Here is a 27,012-nt window from a genome sequence, read left to right on the forward strand (position 1 = left end):
TAAAAGATCAAACTGAGTTGCTCTTGCAATGATTCAGCTACGCTTAGGTGGAGGCAGATCAGCTGTTTAGTTCAGCAGTAGCTTAGGGTGTGTGCGTTGTGTTTTTTTTCCTTTTTTTTTTTTTTTTGGTTTTGGGTGTGTGTGTGTGTTTTGTGGTGGGAGGGGGGGGGGGGGGGGCGTTGAGGACGGGAGAGTGGGGGGTTGGTTGAGAGAGATGTTCATCAAGGGCAGCAAAGGAATGATGAGTGCTTGTTGAGGAACCAAGCAGGCATGCAAGATCCCAAGGAAAGGGGCTTCTAAAAGGGAATGTTTTGTTAGGAAAAGGGGGCAAGGTGGTCACCAAAAGTAAGATTTTGAGAAATCCCATGATTTTGTTTGAGGGGACAAGAGGCAGGATTAAGGGGGTGGGAATGGAGGAATGGGGGAATGATACACTCCAAAAGACAACTAACAAGCATATCTCGGGCATGAGCACAGAAAACAAGAACAAAGACCCCCCTTCCTGGGATCACAAGACAGGAGAGCATATTTCAAACAGAAGATGCCCTTTTGTGGGGTGGAAGAGCCTATGTGATGATTACTCCCTTGTAACCCTTATAAATGCTAATCTAGAGCTATTCTTTAGTAATAGGTATTGTAGTGAGCAAACATGATTAATAATAATAAATCACTGCATCAAGCACCAAAAGGCAAGTGAATGCAAGTAAACGCCAAGCAAACATAAGGACCCATGAACAAAAGTAAATGAAGGTGAGTCATCCATTATCATAAACTATGCAAAGAGTAGAACCACGGCCAGAAGCAAAAGCCACACAATCCCCATGACCAATAAAAATAAGAATGGACTGTCTTACTATAGGATCATTCATAAAATATAACAATTAAATATCCAAAAGCACATCCATTTCAAGAATATAAGAAGCAATACATATATATGTAGAATAGCAGGAAGAAAAAACAATTTTGTGAGCAGAAAACAAACGATATGCAACAGCCCTAGGTAGTTTATATGAACATAAATTTGAAAAAAGAAAGGGAGGAGACGAGAACACTTAAGAAGGAAGGGTTTAGCTTTGGGAAGCAAGAAGGTAGCAAGAAAAAAGAGAAGAGGCATGGTGAGAAAACATATAGCCTCTCTTTTTTGTTCACCACTTCCAAAATTTCCCATGCAACGTGCACCACCTCCCCTCCCCTCTCTCCTCCCAGCAGGCTATAGAACAAACTATAGGGTTAGAGTTTGCATCTAAGATCATAATAAAAGATTACCCCATACACATGATCTACTTACTTACCTATGTCCCTTCTCCATTTGGGCTTTTGCTAACTTCCTTAAAAACCCACCAGAAGTCAAGAAACAAGCCCATCCAAGGGGAAAAAGACAGAGCTTAATTATTGATCAATTCACCTAGGGTTGTTCCACCGTCCTTTCTTTCTTAATTTCTTCTTCTTCTTCTTCTTCTTTTTATCCTCTCTATGGTTGTTGCAGTACTAGCGCCAAGATGAGACTGAGAATAATGCCTTGTTCTGCCAACCGAGGAAGATGGAGTCTCCCACCATCTGAAGCTGATATCCTTCGGAGGGGTAGTGCAGTCGGAGCAGCAGCTTCGCTTGCGAGAGTGCGAAGGGGCTGAGGGGAAGGTTGGAGAATCCAGCACCCCTCATCAGCCCCTCCCAGCGCGCGAATCGCTCGTGCCGTTCCCTCCTCCCCTCCCCTTCGTGGGCGATGATGTCCTCGATCTCCCGCCCGAGCCACACCTGCTCCACCGCCAGCCGCTCCTGGCTTCTGGGCGGCAGCGTCGCCTCCAAGGACTCGAACACCACCGTGTAGTAATCCAGCGCCTCCATGAACCTCTGCAGGAAAATCGGTGAATTATGGCTCGCCTCCATCTCGGCCACCGTCACCACACCTGGGTTCATTGCCTTCACTGCTTCAAGGAAGGCTCTCAGCTCTCGAGACCCGTCATCCTCGTTGCGGCCGTCCTGGAAGAGTTTATGCAAGAACAGCACACAATTCACTGCAAGGGTCTCGCCAGGATGGAGTTGGAAGGAAGAAGAGGTGAGATTAGTCGTAGCAGTAGAAGTCGATAGAATGCTGGTGCTGGGGCTGGTGGTGTTGGTGCCGGTGATGGGGAGAAGGAGAGGATGGAATTGGAATTGGAGGCCTAATGAGTGAGCGAAGGTCTGAAGGCGGTCACCAGTTCGGCGAAGGACGCCGAGGTCGGTCCCGGTGCCGGTGATGCGGATGGACGGGGGGCCGTGGGCATTGGATCGCTCGGCGATGGCCTGAAGGAGAGGGGGCCACTGCACCCCGTGGGAGGTGTCGAAGTCGAGGATGTGGATGCGGGGGGAGGCGTCGAGGGCCTCGAGGATGGCCTGGTTGGCGGTGAGGTGAGCGAAGCGGAGGAATGGGGTGACCTGGTTGAGCGACAGGTACGAGGACTGGAGGGCCTCGGAGGAGGTGAGGGAGGGCGCCGACGGAGAGGCGAGGGAGAGGCGGGCGAGGCTGTCGAGCCGGAGGGAGAGGGCGCGAGCGAATTGGTGGGTGAGGCGATCGGCGGAATCGCCGTAAGGCGAGGCCGCGGTGGAGAGCAGGGAGGCCGTGCGGCGGGCGGTGGGGAGGTCGCCGCAGTGGATGAGCTCGGCGCAGCTGATCAGGAGCTGGCGGGCATGGGCCGAGAGTGAGATGAGGCCATGTTGGGGGTTGGGGTGGTGGTGGTGGTGGTGATGGGGGGGGTCGGGGTCCTCTTCACCTTCTTCATGGGACTTCAATGAGCTGAGCATCTCTAGATGGTTGTGGTGGTAAGTAGGGGATAAGGAGGCCAAGAAAGGAATGGAGAAGAGTATCGATTTAGAGTGAGAAGAGGAGAACAAGAGAGTGAGGGAAGGGAAGGGTGACGGGAATTGGGGGATTTGCATTCCCTTACTTTAATACAACATCTGGAGATGCAGCTTCCTTGACAGGACATCATCTGCCAATAAACAGAGTGTGGAGTGATAGTAGTGGTAGTAGTAGCAGCAGGAAGTGGCAGCTTTCCTATGTAGATTCACTATACACCAAACCCCTTAGATCTCCCTCCCTCTCTCTCTCTCTCTCTCTCTAGAGTAATGTGGCAGGGGAGTGGGGGAAGAGGAAAGGGTTTTATGCTTTTCTTATGGCCTTTGGGGATTTGGATGGACTTTTGTGCCCTTGGGTTGAGGCTGATTCGTTGTTTGGCTTAGGAAATTAATGATGGAGGGGCTAAATGAATGGGGGAGGAATCTAAAAGATTACAAGGATTGGGTGGGGTTGTTGTAGGAGGTACAGGAAGGGCGAAATACAAAAGGCTCGGAGTAATAAAGAGTGGAACCCAGGAAGAGGAGAGAAATAAAGAAGGGGTGGGTGGAATCAATCACGCAATAGCAATACATGAGAGCAGAGGCAGAGAGGTGTGTGCATGGAAAGTGGGATCGATAGCCGGCTAAAACACACTGCTCACAACTCTAAAAGATGCTCCTAATAAATACTAAAGTGGGGGAGGAGGGCATCAAAATATCCAATCTGGTGTAACAGTTTGGACAATTCTTTTTCTCTTATCCTCTTTATTCCTTCCTCTCTTCTCTCGATTTCTCTCCCTCTCCCCCCAACAGAAATTATACACGCAAAGCTTTTAATGGCTGAATAGAGACTACACGCACCCAACTACAACCATCTATTGTTTTGTCTCCTTGTGGGATCTTGATTGATGGCTTTGAGATAACTTCCTTGCAGCCCCCTCCCTTGTTGTCAGGACGGACAAGAGGGCTCTTAGAGCAAGCAATCCCCATTCCCTCCTCAATCCCCACATCTCTCGCTCTCTTTCTATAGTTTGCTTTCTTTACACACGCAGTGTGACATGGAAGGAAATGGGGCACACCGAGTAATCCAGCCTCCATCATCACTATTTCTCTCCCCCTTGCATCAGTGTGGAGCCAAGGCATCGTGGTACGACCAAACAAATGGAATATTTTGCACCCAAGAGAGCCCATTCGGCCAAATGGACGAAATGTTTCGGACACACTTCCTCCATGTGAGGAAACTTCATGAGGTCATATCATCATCATCACCAGATAATCGCATCCACTTAGATGATCCCTTGCTTCAAAGGGGTTTCTTGCATTAAAGAAAAAAAAATGAAAATCCAAATCTTGTTCTTCTCCCTTTTATTCCCCCTCTTAATAATTGATGGTGAAGAAGAAGTAAAAGATCTCTTTGTATCTAAACAGCCTTTTCTTTTTGGGGGGGGGGGGGGTAGATCCTTTCTAAAAAGCCTTCAAAAATGAGATTGCTCCTCACATCTCTGCCTCAAATATCAACCAGCTTACAAGATGTGGGAGAGATGTTACTATTACTTGTGGAAATCAGAGGCATCTCATCCTTAAAATAGCATGGGAACTGCTGCTGCTCCTCCTCCTGCTCTGCGCAGATCAGGAAAAGGAAAAGGGAGAACTAATGGGAGCAAACGGCACCAGAATAAGCTAATGAAACATAGAAAAAGTAAAAAAGAAGGGTAGGAAGCAGAGGTGGGAGAAAACAAGCTGAGAAGAAAACCGCCCAAGAAAATAAATAAACAAACAAAGGAAAAGCTGCTCGCCTGGCTAAGTTTTACCTCCATCACATTAAACTTGCTGATTTGACATTCTCAAAAGTCCACCCTTTTCAGAGAGAATCTCCTTCCCTTTGTCTGGTCCCTCTCTCTCTCTCTCTCTCTCAATCACAAGTCCTTCCCCACCTTACTTCTCCCAGCTCCCATTCCCTCACTTTTCTCCCCACCCACTTCCTCACCCAAGAGAATACCTTAAATCAGTAAAGGCAGGTGTGCTAAAAGAATAATTATAAATAAATAAAAAAACTCAATGAGAGAGGAGGAGGAGGGAGGGCAGAGGAGTGGAGTTGAAGGCTGGAAAAGGGAACGCACTCGAGAACATACGGGAGCCAAAGGATGGTACTATATTAACAAAAAGCGGTGCGGAATTAGCCTGAAGAAGTGGACATAGAAATTTACATAAAGAGAATCCTACTTGTCATTGTTCCTGTTTATGTCATTACCTGACAGTCCAATGAATGAACTGCTCCCGAGCCATACCTGTAGGAAACTTTAATACAAATTGTAGTACCACTCTTCTCGTCAGGTTTGACTTCTGATAGAATAGATAGAGAGATTGTTATTTAAAGAGAAACCTAAGTGGGATTTCTGAAAGAATCTTTCTAAGAACTTCCTCAGCTTTACTTCCTTCCATGAATGGTCTCCCTGGTACCTTTGAACTTCTCCATGAAAGCCATCCCCTCTCCACTCAATCCATCTCATCATTCTCCACAACCACTCCGTTCCAATTCCCCACACCTTCCTAGAAAGGCCAAGGAAGCCATCTCCCAAATTCCAAGGCGAGGGGACAAGAGAGAAGTATGGGCAGAATGTGGATGTATCAAGGGTGCAATCCCAAGCACTGAAGACACAACAAGGCGTCCATAGAAAGTGATAGAACCATCAGAGTTCATGTTATAGTCTTGTAGATTCTGCACTATAACATTTAACTGTCATGTTAGAAAACCCATTTTGCCTCAGAAGGAAGATTTACGTAAAATTTTGTGTTTAGCTTAATCATTTTTTCTTAAAATGGGTCTTTTGGACAGAAAAATAAAATATATGGTTAGATACCAGTAATAAATGGATGATAGAATTAGATAGGACACTTTTCTTATAGAACATATAAGGAAAAAAAATTAAGCAGAAGAGATCAAAACATAATGTTGCTGGAATATAATCCTTAAAAAAAAATCTAAGTTTAATTAGCATACTAAGGGCCTATTTGGTAATGTCACCATTATTTTTTTATTTCTCCACGCAATGCCGCATGGAGGAGGGGCTTTTTTTACTTTAGGTGGAAAGGGAAAGCAGACAAGCCCACGTTTTTCTGCTTTCTGTACAGAGGTTATAAATTTTAGTAATTTAAAAGTATTAGAAATAACAACCAAAAATTAAGGATAATTTTACCTAAATAATATGAATTTTAAAAAAATCTATAAAAATAATGTTCTTTTCAAAATATTTACTAAAATATTATCCAAAATAAAATCGTCTTATCATACGGTGACTTTATGTGCTGACTCACCACCATTCACGCCATGTAGAAGGTGGAGTCAGCAACTAGTAAGTTGTCTTAAAATAGAGGAACTCTATAAGTCGCTCTATTGTAGAGTAACTTATAGAATCGTCATATGATAAAGCAACACAATCCTTATGATCCAACCAGCACAGGCTTTTCTTCCTCCTCTCTCTTCCCTCCTTTTCATCACTGCTGGCATTAACAATCAATGCTCTTCTTCTTACCCCATGGAGGAGTCCCCACACCTTCAGACTATTGAGGGAAGCCATCGAGGTCTCCTTGATCGAGACAGGGAGGGCGAGAGGAGAAGGATGAGAGGAAGGGGAGCAGAGGAGTGGGGAAGATGATAGGGATGGTTGGATTGCGAGGCTTATGGTTGGAAAAAGCACAAAATTGCTCTATCATAGGGTGATTCTATAAGTCGCTCTATGATAAGGTGACTTATAGAGTTGCTTTATTTTAGGATGATTTATTAGTTACTGACTCCACTTTCCACATGGCGTGAATTGTGGTGAGTTAGTACATAAAGTTATCCTGTCATAGGGTGACTTTGTTTTGGACAGTATTTCGATAAATATTTTGAAAAAATATTATTTTCATAATTTTTAAAAAAAAATTAATATTATTGATGTGAAATAGCCAAAACTAAGAGTGTCACAAACATATTTTTCCAACATTCTTAGTTTTTTTTCTCTGATTTCAAAAGGCAAATAATAAGAAAAAAATATCTCTAAATTGCCATTTTGAGTACTATAAATCAACACCTTAGGCTGATATCTTGATATCTGAAATATGCCTAGAATTTTATCTAGTCAAATAGATCTCTAATAATATCTTGACCATGCTTTTTAAACTTTGACAAACTTGGATATCTAAAAGATATTGTTTTTATTGATGATGCTAAATTTCTTATAATCATAATTTCTAATTCAATATTACCAATCAAGCACAAATGTGTTAAAAATATAATTATAATGTATAAATAAATTATATTCATTGCAACTATAAAGAAGGTAGGTTTAGAACATAGGCAAGGTGTAGTAGAGAGTTCCGAATATGGTGGTAGAATTACGTAACTATCCCTTATTATTTTCATGTATATAAGTTATCATTTAAGTGCTTGGGTAACTTCAGCAACAAACATATAGCAATTTTAATGAACAAATAATGAAAGAACCTAATTGCATTAAAAGGTTATGATTATTATTACTTTAAATGTAGATTGTCTCAAGTTTATGTCCCTCTCTTAAGAAAAGAATAAGTGAGATATACTTGGAGAGTAATTTATACATTTTTAATTAAAAGGAATTTCATATAAAAGCCAAAAGTGATCGAGTAAGATATGTGTTTCTTGCAAAGCTATTCTTGTGGCCGATGGGGTCTTTCGCATGCCAACTCAATTAGATCAATCAATAGAAATAGGTTGATCAAAAAATAAGGTTTGGCTTTGCCTTAGTAAAAGAATTTAAAATGTCTAATAAGATGAAATATACCAAGAAAGAAAATAGATAAGTGATATCTCACCAACAGAAATGGTCATCATGGAAATTTGGAAAATTCAATAAGGATCAAGGGTGTAGAATCCTCTCGACAACCGATCGAACTTCCCCAAGATGGAATGAGATTTTACTTTGGAGGCTTTAGACCGGAGTCAGGGACATAGAACCCTCTCAATGCTTCTCATGATCTATAGAGAAGCATAGAAATGTTGTCCATGTTAGGGTAGTCAAACATTAGATAGCTAATGAAGCCTTCTTCCTCTTCTTATATCGTGTATTTGCTCCTCTTAAAAACATTGTAGATTTGGTGTTGTTCCCAATAATAACTACCTTGTTTTGAATGGTTTCTTGTCTCGATAACTCTCTCTTTGGTGATTCTCAGTTACTTAATCAAATTAAGAAAGGAACATAACCATTAATACAGCATTGTGATTTAAAAAAAAAAAAAAATCTGAATTTTAAACTAATAATAAGCCATTAATTAAGGTGAATTTTTTCAATTTAAATTACAAACATAAATGAAAATGTTAGTATAATAGAACTTACATAAACCACAAGTTTTCTTCCTCGAATGACCAGCCCTACCTTAGGACTTGCATCTTTTAATTCATCCCTTTGTGGATGGATGCCTACGTTGAAGCTATCTCGTCTACTTACTTCAATCTACTCCTTTGCGTCCACTTGCATTTATTATAGTCCCAGTGCCTCCCATCAACAGGCAAAAGCAAGCCTTAGAGATCCTCCCCCCCCAAGATTTAATTAAAAAAAAATAGACAACTTAAGAAGATTCCCTTATCCCTCTTTATTTAATAAAGTTATCTTGCCTTTTTGGACCTCATCGCATCGCACGCTATTGTGACGATTGCTCATGTACTTTTCCTTCCGAGTCACCTCCTGGAATTTTAAATCAAAAGCAGAGCAGAAGAATTCTAGTGGGTATCATTGGTGGTAGAATGCAAAGACCCAAGGATTGGAGATCATGTTTAAGATGCTTTGTATCAAGTTGATTGTGACACCACATTTGTAGGTTTAGCAGTGAAAGAACGGAAAAGAACAACACCTACAACATCTAAAAGATTGACGTGGACATCACCATTGCCTTTGGATTTTATTAACAAAAAAAATTAGCGCAAGAGGTGTGGATGAGAATGGGAGAATGATATGGCTTACCTCACTATTCTCCTCCTCCCATTTCTTAGTGGGGTCTGCCCACAAGAGATTCCTCCTTGGCAAAATGCAAGCATTCAGAATTATTGCCACTACAATAGGGGTCGCACCTAATGAATCATTAGGTCTATGCTCTATTATATCTATACAAATCTACACCCGTAATTGTAATTATCAAGGGAGGAAAGGCAGAGAGGAAGAATATTAGATGGATAAAAGAGCAACGTTGAATTTGAAGGAAAAAACATAATCTTGGTTTGCATGAGGGAAGATCGAATTAGAATCTTTTACTGATCAGAGTCTAATCCCGATGAGATCCATGTTGCAACGCCGTCTCCATTATTTGTTTCGGTTCATTCATGTGTGCTTATGGGACTTCTCTAGCATCTTAATTTGTTGGATTTTTTTTTATCTTTCAGAGGAAATAAATTTAGGAACAAAGGAATTACTATGAGAGCTATAAGCAAGAACCACAGTAGTTAGATTAACATAATCACTATACTCTAATTTAACTAGTAAAATGAGGTTGTAGGAGTAACAATGAAGACAGGCAGTGAATGGAACATCGAACAAAGATATATCCAGTGAGCACCTAATTAAGCTTTTGAAGTCTGGCTTAGCGGGGAATATTTGCCAATAAAGCCAAGATCTAGGAATCAACTTGGTTTTCAAAACTCGAAAGGTGACAATAATAAGTATCCCATTTGGGTGGTCACAAGTTTTTCTTTTAAAGTAAAGATGGACTTGGAATAAAAGCATCATACCTATATGAATCGAAGCTCAGGCATTATTATAACACTGCGGTTATGCAAGAGTAAATGAAACGAAAGCATAGGCAGGATTTTTCTCCTTATAATAGAAGAAAGCAGGCTAGTGGTAGGAGTCTTTGCAACATTTCATTTGATTAAAGCTTCTTATAGGATTTTTCATGAATTGACATGAGTTGTAGCTCATCTTCTGTTTGCTTGCTGAATTGAGAATTCAAACTTAGATTACTCTCAAATCTAATTGCCACATTTTCTAAATGCAGTTCAGGTCCCTTTTAGAGAAAGTCCAGTTCAACTGATACAAAGTCAAGCTTAGGACTTACTGGAAAAAATTGGAATCTAATGAGCTTGTCTATGAGAAACCCATCCAACAATAGAAAAATATTGGACGACAGTTGATTAAAAGAGGAGCTTTTCTAATCATGGTTTGGTATACCGGTATAAGCTGTTTTATAATGAAATCAGATGATTAAAAATTAGGGAAAATTTAAAAAAAGCTAAAGAAGGAAGACTTTTTATCCACATAGTCAAATTTGTCAAACAAACGAGACAAAGACAACAACAACAAATCGCAGCACCACCACTTCCATTAGTTTCGACTTGTCCGGTGGGTTTGAAACCATTGTTGCCCCATCTGCAGCACCACCACTTCTGCCAATTGATGATATTGTTCATATATGCGCGCATTCCATGAGAATTTTATATGCAAGTCAAAATACTGTGCTTAATTCATAAAATCCATGATTTTCTTTTGCAAAATTTTGTTAATAACTTTATTGCTTGGACATAGAATGAGAATAATTCGACCAGTTAAGCTCAAACTGATTTAAAAATTTTCAAAGTTTCTGAGAACAATTTTACCATGCTTCTGATGGTCACCCCAGAAAGCTGGGTTGTGATGGACAGGAAAAGAAGGCGCAGAAACATGTGTTGAAAATCCAACCACCCAAGCATATATTCAATTTTAAAACATGCCAGACAAATTTAGAAGGTCAGACTACATATTGTATTACGAATGTCGTTGAATAATTTCCAGCTAACAAGGTCATGGGTTCGTTAAAGCTAAGCAATATTAGCATAGGTTTGCTCCACTGACAAAAATAAAGCAAAACTCTATGTAACGTTACAAGAAAAACTTATCATTTTGAGCAATGATAAAAAAGAAAAAAGAAAGTTTATCTTGATCTTGAGATATTTAAATGCAAACATCGAAATCCCAAATAATTTGAACATTTCCAGACTCTCTAAAGTGAAATCTCTCATGTTATAACTGGAAATATCTGAATGTTAAGATTGTTTTTGCTTCATATATTCCGCATGTCTTTCAACACAATATCTGTAATATATTTCATTGGCCTTCATGGTTACAAAAACTAGGTTATAAATATATGTTGAAATCTTGGAGAACGAAATGCCGGCATACAAACATGAACACATGAACACACACACACACACACACACACACACACACGCACACAGAGGAAAGGGCTCTGCCACGCATTCTACCAGAGTCTTCTGGATCCTATTTAACATCAACAGAGAAATAGTGATTTCAGCAACAAGCTAAACCAGTTAGGTACAACCCTGAATCGGCAAAGAGTCTCACATAACATGTTCTTGTAGAAAAGGAAAAATAACACATGGTGAATACAATACAATCTCTACATTGACGGTTGTATACAGTCGAGCAATGTTCCAGGACATAATTCAAAGGCCACTTCCAAACAAAAATTTGCATACAAGACAAGAAACCCCTGAATTGCAGCCCTCACAATAATCCAACACAATAACAGCAGGTCTCAAATTCACTATTCTACAAGCACCTGAAATAGCAGATACTTGATGTTATCACAAAAAAAAAAAAAAAAGGAAAAAGGAAAAAAAATGAGACACAAATTTCATGCTATCTTACTCGAATGAGTTGAAACTCAACCAGACATCTGTTCTTAACAGTCAAAACACCAAAGGTCTCAGACAGTCTGAGATCATGCAGCCTGGTTTCGTCCAATTCCAGCTCCAAGTTTACTGGTTTGCCTCCTTTATTGCCGGTTTGCTTGGTTAGTTGAAGAATGACCAAGTTTGGATGTGTGATGTTTGCGTTTTGACTACCATTGTGATCCTAAAACCGCTTTCTCCAACTACCTGACCTTTTATTGCCAGATAAGAACCGTGGAAGATTCAACAGGGAGTTCACCCTAGTCACACCTTCTAGTGCAGACCATTCCTCCTCAGCGGTTGCTATACAATCAGCCAGGCTCAATCTTGATTCGCATCTCTCAGGAACCACATTTCTTTGGGCTCCTCAGAAACTGTGACAATCTCATTGGCATTGTACAGAGTATTCAAGTGCCCAAATGAAGAAATCTGTGCTCCACCAGAGACCGATCCAGATATTCCTTCCCGACCATTCACATCTAGATCACTGGAGACCAAGGCTGTCATCTCTACAGGTTCTGTAGGTGATGTCTTCCAGGATATATTTTCCTGAGTTTTACTGAATAGAAGTTGGGGGTCTAGGAAGAGACAGACCACAGCACAGTCATCAATTTTTGATGTAGGAAATTTCAGTCTCCAAGCTCGGACAGCACAATCAACGACAGCTCTAGCTGCAGTTGTTCGAGTTGGTGCAGAGGCCACAATATCTACAACTTCTTTGTTTGAGAGAACATCCCAAACCTGTGGACCAAAAGCTCTGATGACATCAACTTCGAAGAAAATTCATGCCCCAAAATAAATGCAGCTAAGCATCATTGACAGTAATAAATATGCAAGGGAGGATGTTGGTTATGCACTCCTATAACTCATGCCAGGAAAATAATGAGAGAGCCTCAATAGGCAGGGATGTTTAAGCATTCCTATGTAGGAAAACCAGCACATAGCAAGATACAATAAACAATCCATTCAACCATAATTTGCATTAACATATAAAGAACTGTATTTTTTTTTTCAGTAATCCAGCAGTTAAATAAAGGACTTTTTTGCATATATATATATATATATCCCTTAATTCTTAAATTAAAAATCTACATACTTCACTAGAAACTTGGGAGAACTTAAGAAAATTTGTGAAAATTAGATGATCAAGAATAAAGAAAATAAGCCAGCTTGGGTCCTGTTGTTGATGGGGAGTATTAACCCGTATACAGTAGTGTCAAGTAAAATCACCTCTTGAACTGACAAAGCCGCTATAATGAACCAAGGAACCAGTCTCAAATAACATCAAATTGTTTTACAATTCCATTTACCAATTATAATATCAGTCAAGTGCATAAGAAATTGTAATGAAAGTCTGATACCACATGTGCAAAATCCCACATTTCGTTAATTTATAACAATGTAAGGTTAAAATTTAGGCCAGCAAGCAAGGCCATAGGAAATCACAACCTTCAGATTATGGTACATGCGCTCATTCAGTCTGGCCACACCATAGCTTGATATGAACCTAACATGCTAGCATGAAAAAATCATCCTAAAACTTGGTTCAGATGCACAAAATCAAGTTCATTCGATAACTTATTGAAGTTTCTAAGCTATGAGGAGAGAGTACCCCATCAGTGGCAAGAACTATAAATTCATCTTTCTCAATAAGATGGTGATAGGAGACATCAGGAATAGATATCAAGCCATAATCTTTAAGGCAGAAGTCTCCAAAAGCTCTGGCCATAGCCAAGCCAGGTGAGTCACTGTTGGGTAACCATACACGTGCGACCTCTGGTTCATCCTGCAAAGCAAAAACTCTTCCTTTGCATTGCTGGATTCTGGAAGCTTCCCCTGTACAAAGTAACTATTACATAAAAGGGTAGATTTCAAGGAAAGGAGGCAAAATCATGAAATGCAGTGGATTATTAAAATTGAAAGCTAAACAAACTTTGCTGACTGCTTAATTTTTTCAGAAATGGTTTGCAAAAAATTGAGTAGACAATCCTCAAGGATGTGATCATTAAAAATGCAGCGCTGCCCAATTAAACCCTTTTGCTCTTTTGTACCTAGGGTGAAAGTGATATGGATATTATCCGCCCAGATCAATTTTTCGAATCAATTTTCGTATCCGAATCAATCTAGATATGGACAGAAATTTGATGATCTGACTAATATCTATATCCGTATCCACATCCGTCTAAGAAAAATCATATGGATATAGACAGACAACTATCCGATCCATATCCGAATATCTGAATCTATAGGTAATCCTACATAATTTTATATAGCACTTATTAGTTTTTAAAAGAAATATATAATCATATAAATATGTTATTAACTTGATTTATTACTATTTAATAATATCTTTGATTTTATAGCCATAAAGTTTTATTATCTATGTTATATCTGTCATTATATCCATACTTCTAGTATTCGAATTATATCCGTATCCGTTTAAAACAAATATGGATATGAATTTTTACATCCGAATAATATTTGTATCCGTAATTGTATTCGTTAGACAAAACAAATATGGATATGGACATGTTGATATCCGATCCATATCCGATCTAGTTTCAACCCTATTTGTACCACTGGGAAGTCCAATAAATAAGATTTCAGATATTTTGAAATAGGATCTTACCTAGGAATCAAGTTGGCTTATTTTCATAGAAATGCTGAGTTAGGAGTGAGGAATGTGATATGTGAAAATTAGAGGGCATCAAGAGAATGCAACATATTTGCTGTTTACAGTTACAAGTACCGGGGGAATCAAAATATGGCTGCAGCCAATAAACAGGCTTGAGAATTAAAGTTAATAAATCTCCTTCTAAGGCGCCACCTCCCACAATCTTAGAAAGCAAAGTTTTTTTACCCAAAGCAAATGCCTTCATTGTAGATGAAAGGCAGTTGACCCATTATTTGCCTTGTTGATGGAGGGCTTCATACTACCTACATAAAGCTTTTGTCATCTTATTACTGATTGAATTACTTATAAAACAGGCGCATGCATTCCTAAAGTCAGACTTGCTTAGTCAGTTTGGTCATCCACTGTCAACCTATTGATTTTCAACAAGCAAGGGTTTGCCCTGTTTTCCTTTTGTGGCAATAATTAGGTGTTGGGTCACTTCCCTTCATCATATATCCCTCATATGAGCCTTTTACTCTGCTTAAGACTTGGAATATATCACCTTGAACTGACCATGATCAGAACTATCATCACTTACCGCTCATCTCATAGTGATAAAGTTTTTAATTATCCATCAGGGAGAATAGTTCACTAAATACTTTTTCTGGACCAACAGTTAGACAATTTCAAAATGAAAAGATTATTACTTTCACATCTTGTTTTAACTTTCCCACTTTAAAAATATCACTGTAGTTGGTTGGTTTGCTGGTATGAGACTGGATGGAATCTAGCCCTTCAAGAAGAAATGGGTTTTTCAGGACTAATGTTTCAAGTAGGCACATGTAGCCTAAGCAGTATGAGATGAACAAGCAGCAGGATTTCAGCATGTCATGATGTCAATCCACAATCAGCATTGTCTGATATCTTAAAAGCTCTTACACAAGCAAGGAAAAGATGCCTTTAAAAATCATGGAACAAAAGAAAAACATACTAGGAAGGTTGGGCTTCAAGTCGATAGTCAATTGTACAGCAACCAAATTGTTGTCTTCATCTCGTCTACCCAATATTGCTCTGGAATCTCCAACATTTCCAACTACAAGATCCTGTCCCTGAAGAAGTGCAAGTCATGAAAACTATATCAGCCTGTACTTTGCTTAGGGCAAAAGAAAACTGCCTTTGAAGTTGGCTACGTTGAATTAGTTTGGAACTTCTGTATGTACAGGTTTGTTTTTCCATAAAACACTTTATTCCCTTGGAAAAAAGCTCTTGAGTATGAACAAATTTCTAATGTTTCACATAACTGGAGACGTTATGATTTCACAAAGTGAATATGATAACTGGAAGATTGGAGGTTTTCAAACACTGCTAAATAAGAAACAAACTGTCATTAGAAGGGTTATTACCTGCTTTACTATTGTGACAGCAGTAGTTCCACTGCAGAAACAATCAATTTTTGTTGAACTTTCAACTCTTTATCCATCAACCTGGAAGCCTTCAAAAGCGATTGTTTCAGTGTAAGATACATCTCAGGTAGGTTTTCATTCTCATCGACATCTAACGGATCAGCACACTCATCATCAATGATAACGGATGTTGTCCCTTCAGAGTTCGCACTCCCAGTAAGAAACCCATTTTGGCAAGGACCATCGTGGCCACTAACATTACCAATCCATTCAGCGCACAACTTGAGAGGAAGAGAATCTCTGACTTTCTTGGCAACCAGATGACCAAAAGGACCATGACCATCAAAGACTCCACAAAAGGTGGTGTCACTTCTTGAAGCAAAATTCTACAATCAGAGCATGCCATTGTTTAGTGAGTTGCAAAGATGGACTAAAAGACTACTTTTCAGAATACGATCAGATCTACCGATTTGAATACATGACTTGACAGGCATGAGTTTGGAGAAAAGTTTAAAAGATAAGTATTGATGTATCACTGGAAAGACAGATAATATAACTGAGATAAAACAAAGAATATCCACATCTATTTAAAAGAATTATCAACTAGATGCAATTATCAATTAATTATTCTATAGCCACTAACTGAGATAAAACAAAGAATTCAACATAGGTCCTCTCTGATTCATGATTTTAAGGATCCTGAGATCCAATAGTTGACTCCTTGTTTCTGTTCAAATGGGTGTCAAGAATGAACAATATATTTCAAGAAGAAATCATTATTGAACGATAGATTGTTAAAATAAATCAACAGAAAGGAGAAGGAAATGATAGAGAAACAAAATGAAACAAGTGATGTATAGCTAGAAGCTTGTGTATATAAAAACTGACAATTACTGCAGATCTCCTCAGATACTATGTCACTAATTAATCTCCCACAAACACATTGTATGGTTAGAAATTATAGCTCTCTTCACAAGCTTATTCACTATGAAGCTACCTGATCTATTAACCTATAGATGTCTCCACAAATAGATTATACAGTTACAACACCATTCACAACCTATTCACTATGAAGCTGCCTGATCTATTAATCTATAGGTGTACAATTTCTCCAAATCCAGTAATGTTAAATCTGTATGTAGTCTGTCAATCACCATGCTTAATTACAACAGAGTTCTCATAGTACAATATGTAAATAAATTAAAGAAATAGTGATTACACATTACAGAATTCCCACTAGTGTCGGTTTCGTTTCATCTATTGCATGTCTCTATTTAGGACCATCAAATGCTGACTTGAATGAAACTAACTTTTTCTACTTCTGAAAAATAAAAATTGTGCAAGAAGAGTAGTCAGTAACCGACATACTTTAAGTAAAGAAATTATAAAATTCTTAACAACATTCACCTTTATTACCAACCAGTTTACAGGCATGTGCAATGTAATTGAACATAACAACAGCAGCAACAACAACAACAATAATAATAATTCAAGGGAAGAGAAACCAGTATAATAGAATAATATGAAATAACCTAAGATATATTCACGATATATGTTATAGCTAATTGTTTTAATTAACAGAAGACCATACTATGACCATTGATATAATATTACATGTATTGCTTTTGTTTTAAAAAAAGGTCTGAATAAATCTATATTAACTTCTAGCACAATCAATTTTAAATATTAATAGTTCTTGATAGTGCACTAAATGTAGAGGTAGCTAAAGCTTGTGAAATAAAATATGACAGCTCAATAGCAAGTTGCATCGCAGTAGGTCTGTAAGAATATTTTGAATCTCTCACTGCAGGTTCTTGTAGTCGCAAATCACAACCTTTAGATTAACAATCACATTGTCAGCATGTTCCAGAACAGATTAATCGTATAAAATTAGAAGAAATCTGAAATAACCAAAATTAGAATCTTATTGTTTGATGTTCTTTGGTTTTCCTAATTTAAATCAATGAGAATTCAAACAGAAAGAATTCCAACCGATGGAGAGCTTGACATGGGTCATTAAAACTCAAGATCAATGATTTAGGGCCACCAAAACAACTCTCCTCTCATTGGAAAACAAGGAATCTGGCTGAAGTTGAAGTCATCCAACCCAGCTATGAAAGTACATACCTGGGGCATTTAAAGATACTCAAATCCAATTAGTTATAACATAATCATAACCTAATGATTATATTAGGAAAGAGGTTTTAATGCATTAAAACTGGATAACCTGCAGGGGTATCTCTGTAGTGCTATGCGATCCTTGCATGTCCGCTGGACTAACAAAGCTTCACATGAATTAAATTGTTATGCATAAAAAAGTGATAAAAGCACAAAAGGAAACATTCAAAAGAGATGAAATTACTGGGCAATATGAAAGGCAAGAGAGAAATGATCACATAATGGCATGTAATAGGTTGATGATTAAGTGGAAAACCGTCCATATTCCATAGATAGTGCACTCTTCCACAAAATAACGTGTAACCAATGCAATGCTCCATCATCAACAACAATGCTACATCCTCAAATGGATAATCTTGGGTTTAATCGAAATAAATATCTTTCCTTCTCACTCAAAAAATCCATCAAAGGAAAACAAATGGTAAGAATCAATACATAAGTTGCCGCTATCTAAAATTTGTTTCTTTTGCATGAGTTATTTGTGAAAAAGTTTAAATGGGTAGGCTGGCTTTAATGGAAAGTAGCTATCAAATCCTAATAATTCTTTTCTCCCCAGCCAAACCATCATCAAGGGATGTTCACCCATTCCCACAATCAGAAGAACAATTTTAAGCGCTAGAAAAGCTTAAACAAGCCCAGCATTCGGTACCTCCCAGACGAGCATGGCGTCCTGGTTGAAGCCTTTCTTCCCTTGCTGGGAAAAGAGGCAGGCGACCTCGGTGGCCCCGTTGAGGAACTTCCGGCCGGGCACTCGGTGGAGATCCTCCTCCAGCAGCCCCTCACCGCCAGAGCTCGCCGTCCACCGATCAGAGAGCTCGCCACCACTTGCTTCTCCTCCTTTCCCTTCCCCATTCTTCTCCTCCTCTTTTCTCATCTTCTTCGCGTTCCTCCACCTCCTCCAGCGCTTCGAGCCGATTTGGAAAGAGGAGGCCGAGGAAATGGCCGGAGTCCCACCGGACGCCGCTGCCGCGGGCGTTCCCGGCGACTGCGACGACATGCAGGAGCCCATTCGGCGGGAAGTATGGGTGAGACGCCGATCCGACAACGGGGTCGCGAAGGAGGAGCTCGGAACTGACGTACGCACGCTCGCAGGGAGGCCTAGGTTGAAGGGCCTTGAAATGGTTTATTAGGACGACAAAAAAATAATAATAATAATAAAAAAAAGGCCTTTCAAAAATTTGCCAGCAGAATTTATGAGACGGCATTCATTCATTCGTCGGTGAGAATGAGGTGATTTCATTAACAATTGTACATCTGCAACAGCTGTCTGGATATTCTGCATATAGATAATATCAAAAATTAATATTTTGAATAATAACTATTTTATTGTATCAATATTATATTGTTATTTTTTTGTGTTTATATAATCATTAATGTCTTTATGGCCGTTACATGTGGATTTTTTTAATATAATAAGAGGCTAATCCTCATCTTTTTCCCATCCTACGTCCGTCCTATCCTTAAATTGGCTCTACTCAATACCACAGCCTCATCTTGTTCTCAAATGGTAAAAGATAATATTATCAGAGTAAGCATTCAATGGTTCAGTATTGATTATGATACTTATTATATAAAAAAATATAATTATTTATGAAGTATTTAATTACATTGCTAGTTGAAACTTTGCTTGCTGATTAATTAGCCCTTCACTTGTTATGGGTGATATATAAAACTCGAGCAGAAATTGTTGTCATTCACGTTGCAATATCGTTCTCATTCTTTTTATTATTTAAATTTAATAATTTAAAAAAATTAAAATAAATAATTTTTTAGTATTTGATTTTTTTTTTTTATTCCCACTAAGAGTTGTCTTCCATCCATCTTAGTCACTCCTCTTGTCATCTCTTCTGACTACATTTACGGACACAAAAAACTAACATTTTAGTTTAGCAAAGAATGAGAGGGAAATATATATTACCTTTCTATACATCACAGCAACTATCATGATCATTAGAATATAGAAAGTCAACTAAATTTAAAAATTGTATCGATTCAAACTTATATTTACTTATAATTATTTAAACATGAAGTATAAACAATGTCATAATTAAGAGTTCAATCGGTCTTGTTCCAAATTATAATTGAACAACAAGAGTTGAAAGGAGAAAAAAAAAAAATCGATATTAACAACTATAAATAAAAGAAGTCTAGTTTGTAATATTTTTAAAAGTATAAATTTAAAATTATAATTAAATATTATTTATCTCTTTTAGTAGGATTAAAAATTATTTGGTGTAACATGACTACCAGCAAGTCCGACTTTGATTTTGTAAAATTTACAGTAAATCGAGCCATATATCTAACGACCGTAACCATTACGTTGCTCCGAAGCCCAATGTAGGTAGAGTGGCGTACACAAACTTGGTTTATAAAAGCATAATTTTTGCTGGTGTTCGCTTCTAAAGTCCTTTGAAGGTGCTGTAGAGACACGTGGGATGGAGATATCGGAGAATTTTGTCCGGTGGATTCTGTCCCTCCATTTTTTGGACGGATGCCACGTCCTTCCACGATCGGACGGAGCTCTGTCTCACCAATAATTCCGTTAGAAATTCCGTTGGCACCAACCGCCGCGCGAGCATTTAATGTCCGGCAGTGATGGGCCCAAGTCCACTCTCCGACCACCACATGGGTTATCTTCTGTTTTGGGCCCAACATAGAGCAACTGAAAGGACGCCAAATTATTGCACAATTTTAACTAATTTACTGCAGAGTTAAATTGGTGAAAATCCAAGTGGTTGTGAAATATGAGTTTAGTGTGGGGCGATTTACTAATGTGCATGGCTGGGTTCTTTTATATTTTTTAGGATCACCTTATTGATAAGAGAGAAATTTATTCGGTTTATCTAAATATGTTAAGCACCTTAGTAGTCTAATATTTGGAAGTTATAGTGTTAAGAATGTACAAAACAATGTATAGAGATAGTTGGAGGGAAATTTAAAATTTGAAAATTCAAAATTTTTTAAATAAATTTGCTTTAAATATTTTTTTTTTGACCATTTGATTGAGATCTTTTAGTCCTACATCAAGGCATGGGTGCAGGTCCGATTGAGATTAACACCCTGCCAACCTAAAAATTTTATTATTAATTTTTTAATTTTAAAGTTTTAATTATCATTTTAATATTTTAAATATTAGATTTTAATTTTTGAACATTGGGCTGTCCAAATATCAGAATATATTGGCTATAAAAAAGCTCATTGGGACCTAATCCAAAAGGCCATTTAAGAGCCTTCTAAGTTTTTCTCTATTTTCTAATAATTTCTTTTTTATTCTTCTTTTCTCCATCTTTTTGCATGCTGAAAGAGTCTTCATCAATTTTTTCTACAGTTACACTCGTAAGCAGAGAATATCGATCGTATTTTAAGATGATGTTTTCAAATATTTTCAGCATGAAGGATGGAAATACATCTTAGAACAGTACTACACATGTTTTAAATTTTGATTTTATATTTATAATTTTTTGTAAATTATTTATAATTTTTTCTAATGTATGTAGAGAAAATCTAAATGAGCTTTCCTTCATTTGGCGCGGAGTTTTCCTTTAGGTTTCTTCCCATTAACGATAGGATGCAATTTGTAACGGGCACCTGCTCATTTTCTGTTTCGGCTTAAAGCTGACATCCCATCTTCGCCCTCATGTAAATATGTATTTTGATAAAGTTACATTACAATTTACAAATGCCTACTATTGTATAACGTTTTGAGTATGTTATATATTTGCTAGCATGAACTACTGGATTTCAAATTTAGTTTCTTGTTTTATTAGCAACGGTGGTTTAATGGGTTAACATCAGATTGGTGACTCTTTCCTCATTATTGAATTGTAAGATACACTAGATTGGTTCCGGCCAACACTGCATTGATAAAGCATTAGGAGATCAAATACGCACCAAAAACATCATGTACAAACATTAATGGCTGCTTTATGCAATATAATATTGACAAATTAAGCCATGTCTCAGAACAAAAAAAAATGTATTTATTTTGTTGAGGACAAAGTGCATAGAATATTTCCTCCGTAGTTTTTTTATTTTCTGCGTATGTTTTCATATAAAGAAACTAAGCCAAAGATCTTTAATGTTTTTAGACGGTGATTATTTAATACATTTGGAAGTAAATTCATAGTTTAATTACCCATGTTTGTCTGCAGAAGATGGGTAGCAATCCAAAAAGAATTGAATCTAACCTTGAATTAGGGTGTTGCTCAAAGTATTTAATGCCAAGGTTGTCAACTTCCTTCAGAAACTTCCTCTACAGTGACAGTGAACTGTGGTTTCCAAAGTATTGCCAAAGCTATAGTATTATATAATTTAAACTTCTGGGGAATGTATAAGTTGATTGGTGATGCTTATGTCAACTAAATATGTCATGTTTTAAGCACATTTTATAAATGATATGGCCTGAAATTTTGGACTTGTTGAATTGCTTGCTTGAAAACATTTGTTAAATGGAGACCCATTATTTAATGCAAGCATCACTTTCACGGTCGGTAGCATTACAAAATTAAAAGAAGTTGTATTTTATCAGTCTAGAAAACAAAAGGTGCATTAAAAACACCTTTTTCCTTTTTGGGCTTCACACAGTGTAACATTGATGTCTTAAGCTATGTTCTAAGAAAAACCAGATGATTCTTTTGTTGAGGCAAAGCGCAAAGTATCTTCTCTCTCTCTCTCTGTTTTTTTTTTTTTTTTTTTTTTAGTGCTCGCTATATTTCACTGAAAAATACGAAAAAAAGGAAATCTTTAATTTTTATTAAATGGGTCGCTTTCGAATAATCTTAATAGCAAAACAAGTAGTTCAATTATCTATTTATCTTCTCTCTATGTATATGAAAAGTTACTTAGCATTGCTAAGAATTCATTACTCAAAATGCATTTAAACCATGGTGGTTTACATTGTACACCTCCCATAACGTCAGAGTTCCTAAAGCACCGTGGTTTCCAAAGTATTCCCAAACTCATGAAACCTAATATTAACCAACTCAATGAATGCTTCGCCTAACTTTTGTTACTACCGCACACCCTCGCCTGAATCTAGAAGTCCATGAATTAAGATTTCCACCAAAGGGCTTGTTATCTCAACCACCCAACTCCACTCTGTGGCATCAAATAGCGAAGGAAGGCCTTTCTTCTTTTTCTGCTTCTGTTGAATTGTGGGTTAGATTAGCAGTAAAGATGCACAAAGAAGAACTTTCCTTCCACTCTCTTCAGTGACAATGAAGCTGGAATTGATACGAGATTGAGTCTCCTTAGGGACCCAACATTGCTCTATATCATACTTTGCCATAACGTCATTTGCTTGCTTGGCTTTATTTGTTTGGTAACATTCTCTGTGAAATATTATTTCTGCAATCATATGATATTTCTTTTTTCAATGATGATAGCTCTTCATCCAATTATATAAGCAGATACAAAATCAATCATATGCTCCAACATAAAGAAAGTGTTCCCGAATTTTTTGTGTAATGACACTGCCATGAATTACATGCTATCCAACCATATGGATGCTTACAGGCAAAAATAACGGCTAATTTTACACCATCTTAAGTCGAGCCTGAGATGAAACATATTCAAAAACAAAATGTTAGGCTCAAACCCAGCCCAATCCATCATTATCCTTATCCAATATCATAATTTAGTTATCTTGGTCAGTTACATTTATAGGACACTGCATAGACATTTGTCCTACTGTCATTGTTTTCCAGTGCTCTGCCACAGTTCAAAAATTTGTCAGGAATTTGATTTTTTTACTAGCGCTGATGGCCCCTGGCACCAGTTTGCATCGGCCACCAAGCTTAACCCTTCATCAGCTACAGAATCCAAATCTCGCTGGCACATATAGAGCCATGTTAACTAACCAAATAAATGCTCTTCTGTAGTAGTAAGAATAAGAATCGCAGCTTATGTTGTTCTGAGGTTGTCTACAATATGCTCACTTCTTTCTTAAAAAAATCCCGGGATACCTCATCGTGAGAGTGTAAAACCTTTGGTGCCTAAGAAGACCATCAATCTCGTATCAATTCTGTCATCCATGGTTTGCTCAAGGAGTGGCCTAACGAGCCTTCCTGTTACCCAATGTGCCGAGACTGACAAGAAGATTCCTTCCAGAATTTTTGCATGATTTGCCCCTAAGATTTCTATTATACTGCTTCTTGCTGTGATGTCTTGTACCATACCTCGGAACTCATTTGTCGTTCTGATAGATAGAGTTGAAACACATGAGCTACAGAATCAACAACGCATGGAGTCATATCCTCTTCAATGAAGTATGAAAGCACAAATTAGGGGCTCAAACCAAGAATCACAGCACCAACATCTACAAAGGGAACTGCCTCTTCAGCCATTTGGGAAACTGTTACATTGTTTTGTAAACAACTGTTACAGACTTACAGTTAATATGTTACATAGATTTACAGGAGACAAACTGCTTCACTGTCAGCAGGAACAAGCTGTTCTCCCCTCCACTTAACAACCACGAATTCTTAGACACCCTCCCTCACCATAATGGCGACACAGATACAAATAACCCTAATATGCATGAGGGTACTGGCTGGTGCCATGATTCATCTTGCTCTATCTATGAGATTCAAAAGTTTTTTCTCCTCCATGTATAACCTGTTTCTGATAAGAAAGAATGCAGAAGGTTGCTTTGGATATCCCTGATCACATTTTACGGTTGTAATCATGTTTAACAGCAACCAACATATTACAGTTTAGTGTGAAAAATGCCTATAATCTTACAAAGACTTGAGCCAGATTCCAAAAATTATTAGTTACTAGTTCCTTGCAAACTAACAGCTATATACAGCTGCATCCAAAAATCAGGTAAATAACCCATGAAGTCAGTTCTGTACCCCGCTAGTCACCTTGAACTTTGAATATAATTACTCCTTCCTATACCAAAAGTAAAGACAGATGCCTTAGTACGCATAGATGTCCTCATGCTGTGGATGAGTGGCATCGCCCATTAAGAATTCATGAACTGCATCGTTCACCTCAATCCAACTGCATCCTGCTGTTTTAGACACCCCCTTTCTTCTCATCAAGCATCTAACCTCTGTAACACCATCCCACAAACGAGCTCTAGCATACATATTAGATAGGAGAACATAATTACCAGGATTTCCTGGCTCAATTCTAAATAATTCCCTTGCTGCAATTTTGCCAACCTCGGGATGGCAATAGGTCCTGCAAGCGTTGAGCAGGGCTCCCCAGACACCTGCATGCCGTTCTGCCATCATGGTCTTTACCAAGTCATATGCCTCTTCAATTAATCCTGCTCGACCATATAGATCAACCATGCATGCATAGTGGTCCACTGATCGCTCCACTCTGTAGTCCTTGCTCATGCAGTCAAAGAACTGGCAACCTACATCTACAAGACCAGCATGACTGCATGCAGTTAAGATGCCCAGGAAGGTGACTGCATCAGGCTGGATCCCTTCTTCCAGCATCTTAGGAAAAAGCTGGAGGGCATCTTCATCATGTCCATGATTGGCAAAACCTGCAATCATCACATTGTATGACACCACATCCTTGACAGGCATCTCAGAAAACACTCTATAAGCTTCATCGACACTGCCACATTTAGCATACATATCAACTAAAGAATTGAACACGTAACAATTCATGTCAATGCAGTTTTTCGTCAAGAATCCATGAAAATGTCTTGAGATTTTTAAAGCTCCTAGTTGACCACAAACAGACATCAATATAGCCATAGTAACATGATTAGGTTTGACAGGCCCCAAGCACATAGCCCTGAAGAGTTCTATACTTCATACCATTCTCCTTTGCGAGAATACCCAGCAAGCAACGCATTCCAAGAATTAACTCCTCTCTCTGGCATCTGATCAAAAAGTTCCCTAGCTGCCAATGTATTTCCCTGACCTGCATAACCAGATATCATGGCATTCCATGAGATCGAATCCCTATGGGACATCTTATCGAAAACTTCTCGAGAAGCTTGGATGTCACCAACCTTGGCATAACATGCAATCATTGTATTACATGACACAATATTCCTTGCAGACATATTATGAAGTAGCTTTCTAGCTTCTTGAATCCAGTCAAAATTTGTATACATGTCCAACAATGTTGTTTGCACGTAAATGGAGGAATTAAATCCAAGCTTAGTCAAATGAGCATGAATTTGATTACCTTCACTTATGGCCTTTAGAAATGAGCATGCCTTAAGTACAGATGACAGGGTGAAATGGTTTGGATGAGGTCCATGTTGATGCATCATTTTATAAATCAAAATAGCCTCTCTCGTTGCCTCAGTTTGATAATTTGAATAAGATGTTATCATGGCTGTCCAAAGGAAAACATTTGCAGAAATTATGAGACTATCAAATATCATGCGGGCATAACTTATATTTCCAATGTTCTACTGCAAAAAGATACAAGTTTGACTGCCACATAATTTTCATGGCCAAGTCCATTCAAGAAAACCTGAGCATGTATTTGCTGCAATGATCTCATCATTGTACATCTTTCGAGGCATTTCAGACTGTTCTCAAAAACTTCCAGCATTCAGGTATCAATAGACAACTTTGGTTCACCAACAGTAGATCTCACAATTCTGCTCTCATAGTACAACTCCACTTTGATGGTAATCCATGAAGCTTAAGTGCCTTGCATAAGATGGCAAGGAAATCAAAAGCCTAGGCAAATTAAATTTAGACAGTGACACCTAGATATGATACACAATGAAATTAAACATGTAGGAGATGGACAAGAAAAATGAGACAGCAAGAGTCCAGAAACTCAATATACAATACGTTACTAATGAAGATAACATCGAGACACAAAATACTATGTAAAAAATGACATTATATAGTAATAAGAGCTTAAAAAATATATGTCCATATAAGGAAGCCCTGAACTAGGAAATCGACAGATTGGAAGGGAAATTAAAAGAGTTCCAATGCACAGTCATCACTTTGCGAATTGCAGTGACCAGTGAGACAATACAAACATGTCTGTTCCCATGTTAAGTCTTTTAATAATGAATCATGCATCCATATGACCCATTTTCTCATTTGAACAGATATGATCTAGAGCAAAAGTATAAATTAATAATATGCTTATACAAACAAGTAGCAGATACGGTGTGCAGATTCATATAATCATATATTCTTATGAACATCCAGCTAAATAACTAGTCCACCACACAATAATATGCTCAAAGAACCAATTGGGACTTGGGAGTATATTGAAAAAGCAATATGAGAAGGAAGTATTATAGACCCACATCCCTATATTCTAGCGATGCAGTGACGCACAGAGGTCACTAGAATGGCAGCAAACAACAGCTGAAGAAG

At 38.1% G+C, this 27,012-nt stretch overlaps 3 protein-coding genes across 3 annotated transcripts in view; all 3 read right to left on the minus strand.

The window, feature by feature from the left end:
- Positions 1 to 895: 895 nt before the first annotated feature.
- LOC105050534 (protein MONOCULM 1) lies at positions 896 to 3,603 on the minus strand. Its single transcript, XM_010930595.4, has one exon. The coding sequence runs from the start codon at positions 2,914 to 2,916 to the stop codon at positions 1,489 to 1,491; it is 1,428 nt and encodes a 475-aa protein (XP_010928897.2). The 5' UTR covers positions 2,917 to 3,603; the 3' UTR covers positions 896 to 1,488.
- Positions 3,604 to 11,106: 7,503 nt separating this feature from the next.
- LOC105050533 (probable protein phosphatase 2C 66) lies at positions 11,107 to 18,810 on the minus strand. Its single transcript, XM_010930594.4, is given in 7 exon segments — positions 11,107 to 11,851; positions 11,854 to 12,232; positions 13,104 to 13,327; positions 15,097 to 15,214; positions 15,509 to 15,561; positions 15,564 to 15,894; positions 18,336 to 18,810. Coding segments are annotated over 7 exon segments (1,641 nt in total). The 5' UTR covers positions 18,696 to 18,810; the 3' UTR covers positions 11,107 to 11,675.
- A 4,311-nt stretch (positions 18,811 to 23,121) lies between these two features.
- LOC105050531 (pentatricopeptide repeat-containing protein At5g66520) overlaps positions 23,122 to 27,012 on the minus strand; it is a 6,149-nt gene continuing 2,258 nt past the window's right edge. Inside the window, 3 exon segments of the mRNA XM_019852086.3 lie at positions 23,122 to 25,466; positions 25,469 to 26,074; positions 26,077 to 26,322. Coding sequence (XP_019707645.2) covers positions 24,607 to 25,466; positions 25,469 to 26,074; positions 26,077 to 26,221 — 1,611 coding nt within the window. The 5' untranslated portion in view covers positions 26,222 to 26,322 and the 3' untranslated portion in view covers positions 23,122 to 24,606.

Source organism: Elaeis guineensis, chromosome 8 (genome assembly GCF_000442705.2).
Source record: "Elaeis guineensis isolate ETL-2024a chromosome 8, EG11, whole genome shotgun sequence".
NCBI classification, from domain to species: Eukaryota; Viridiplantae; Streptophyta; class Magnoliopsida; order Arecales; family Arecaceae; genus Elaeis; species Elaeis guineensis.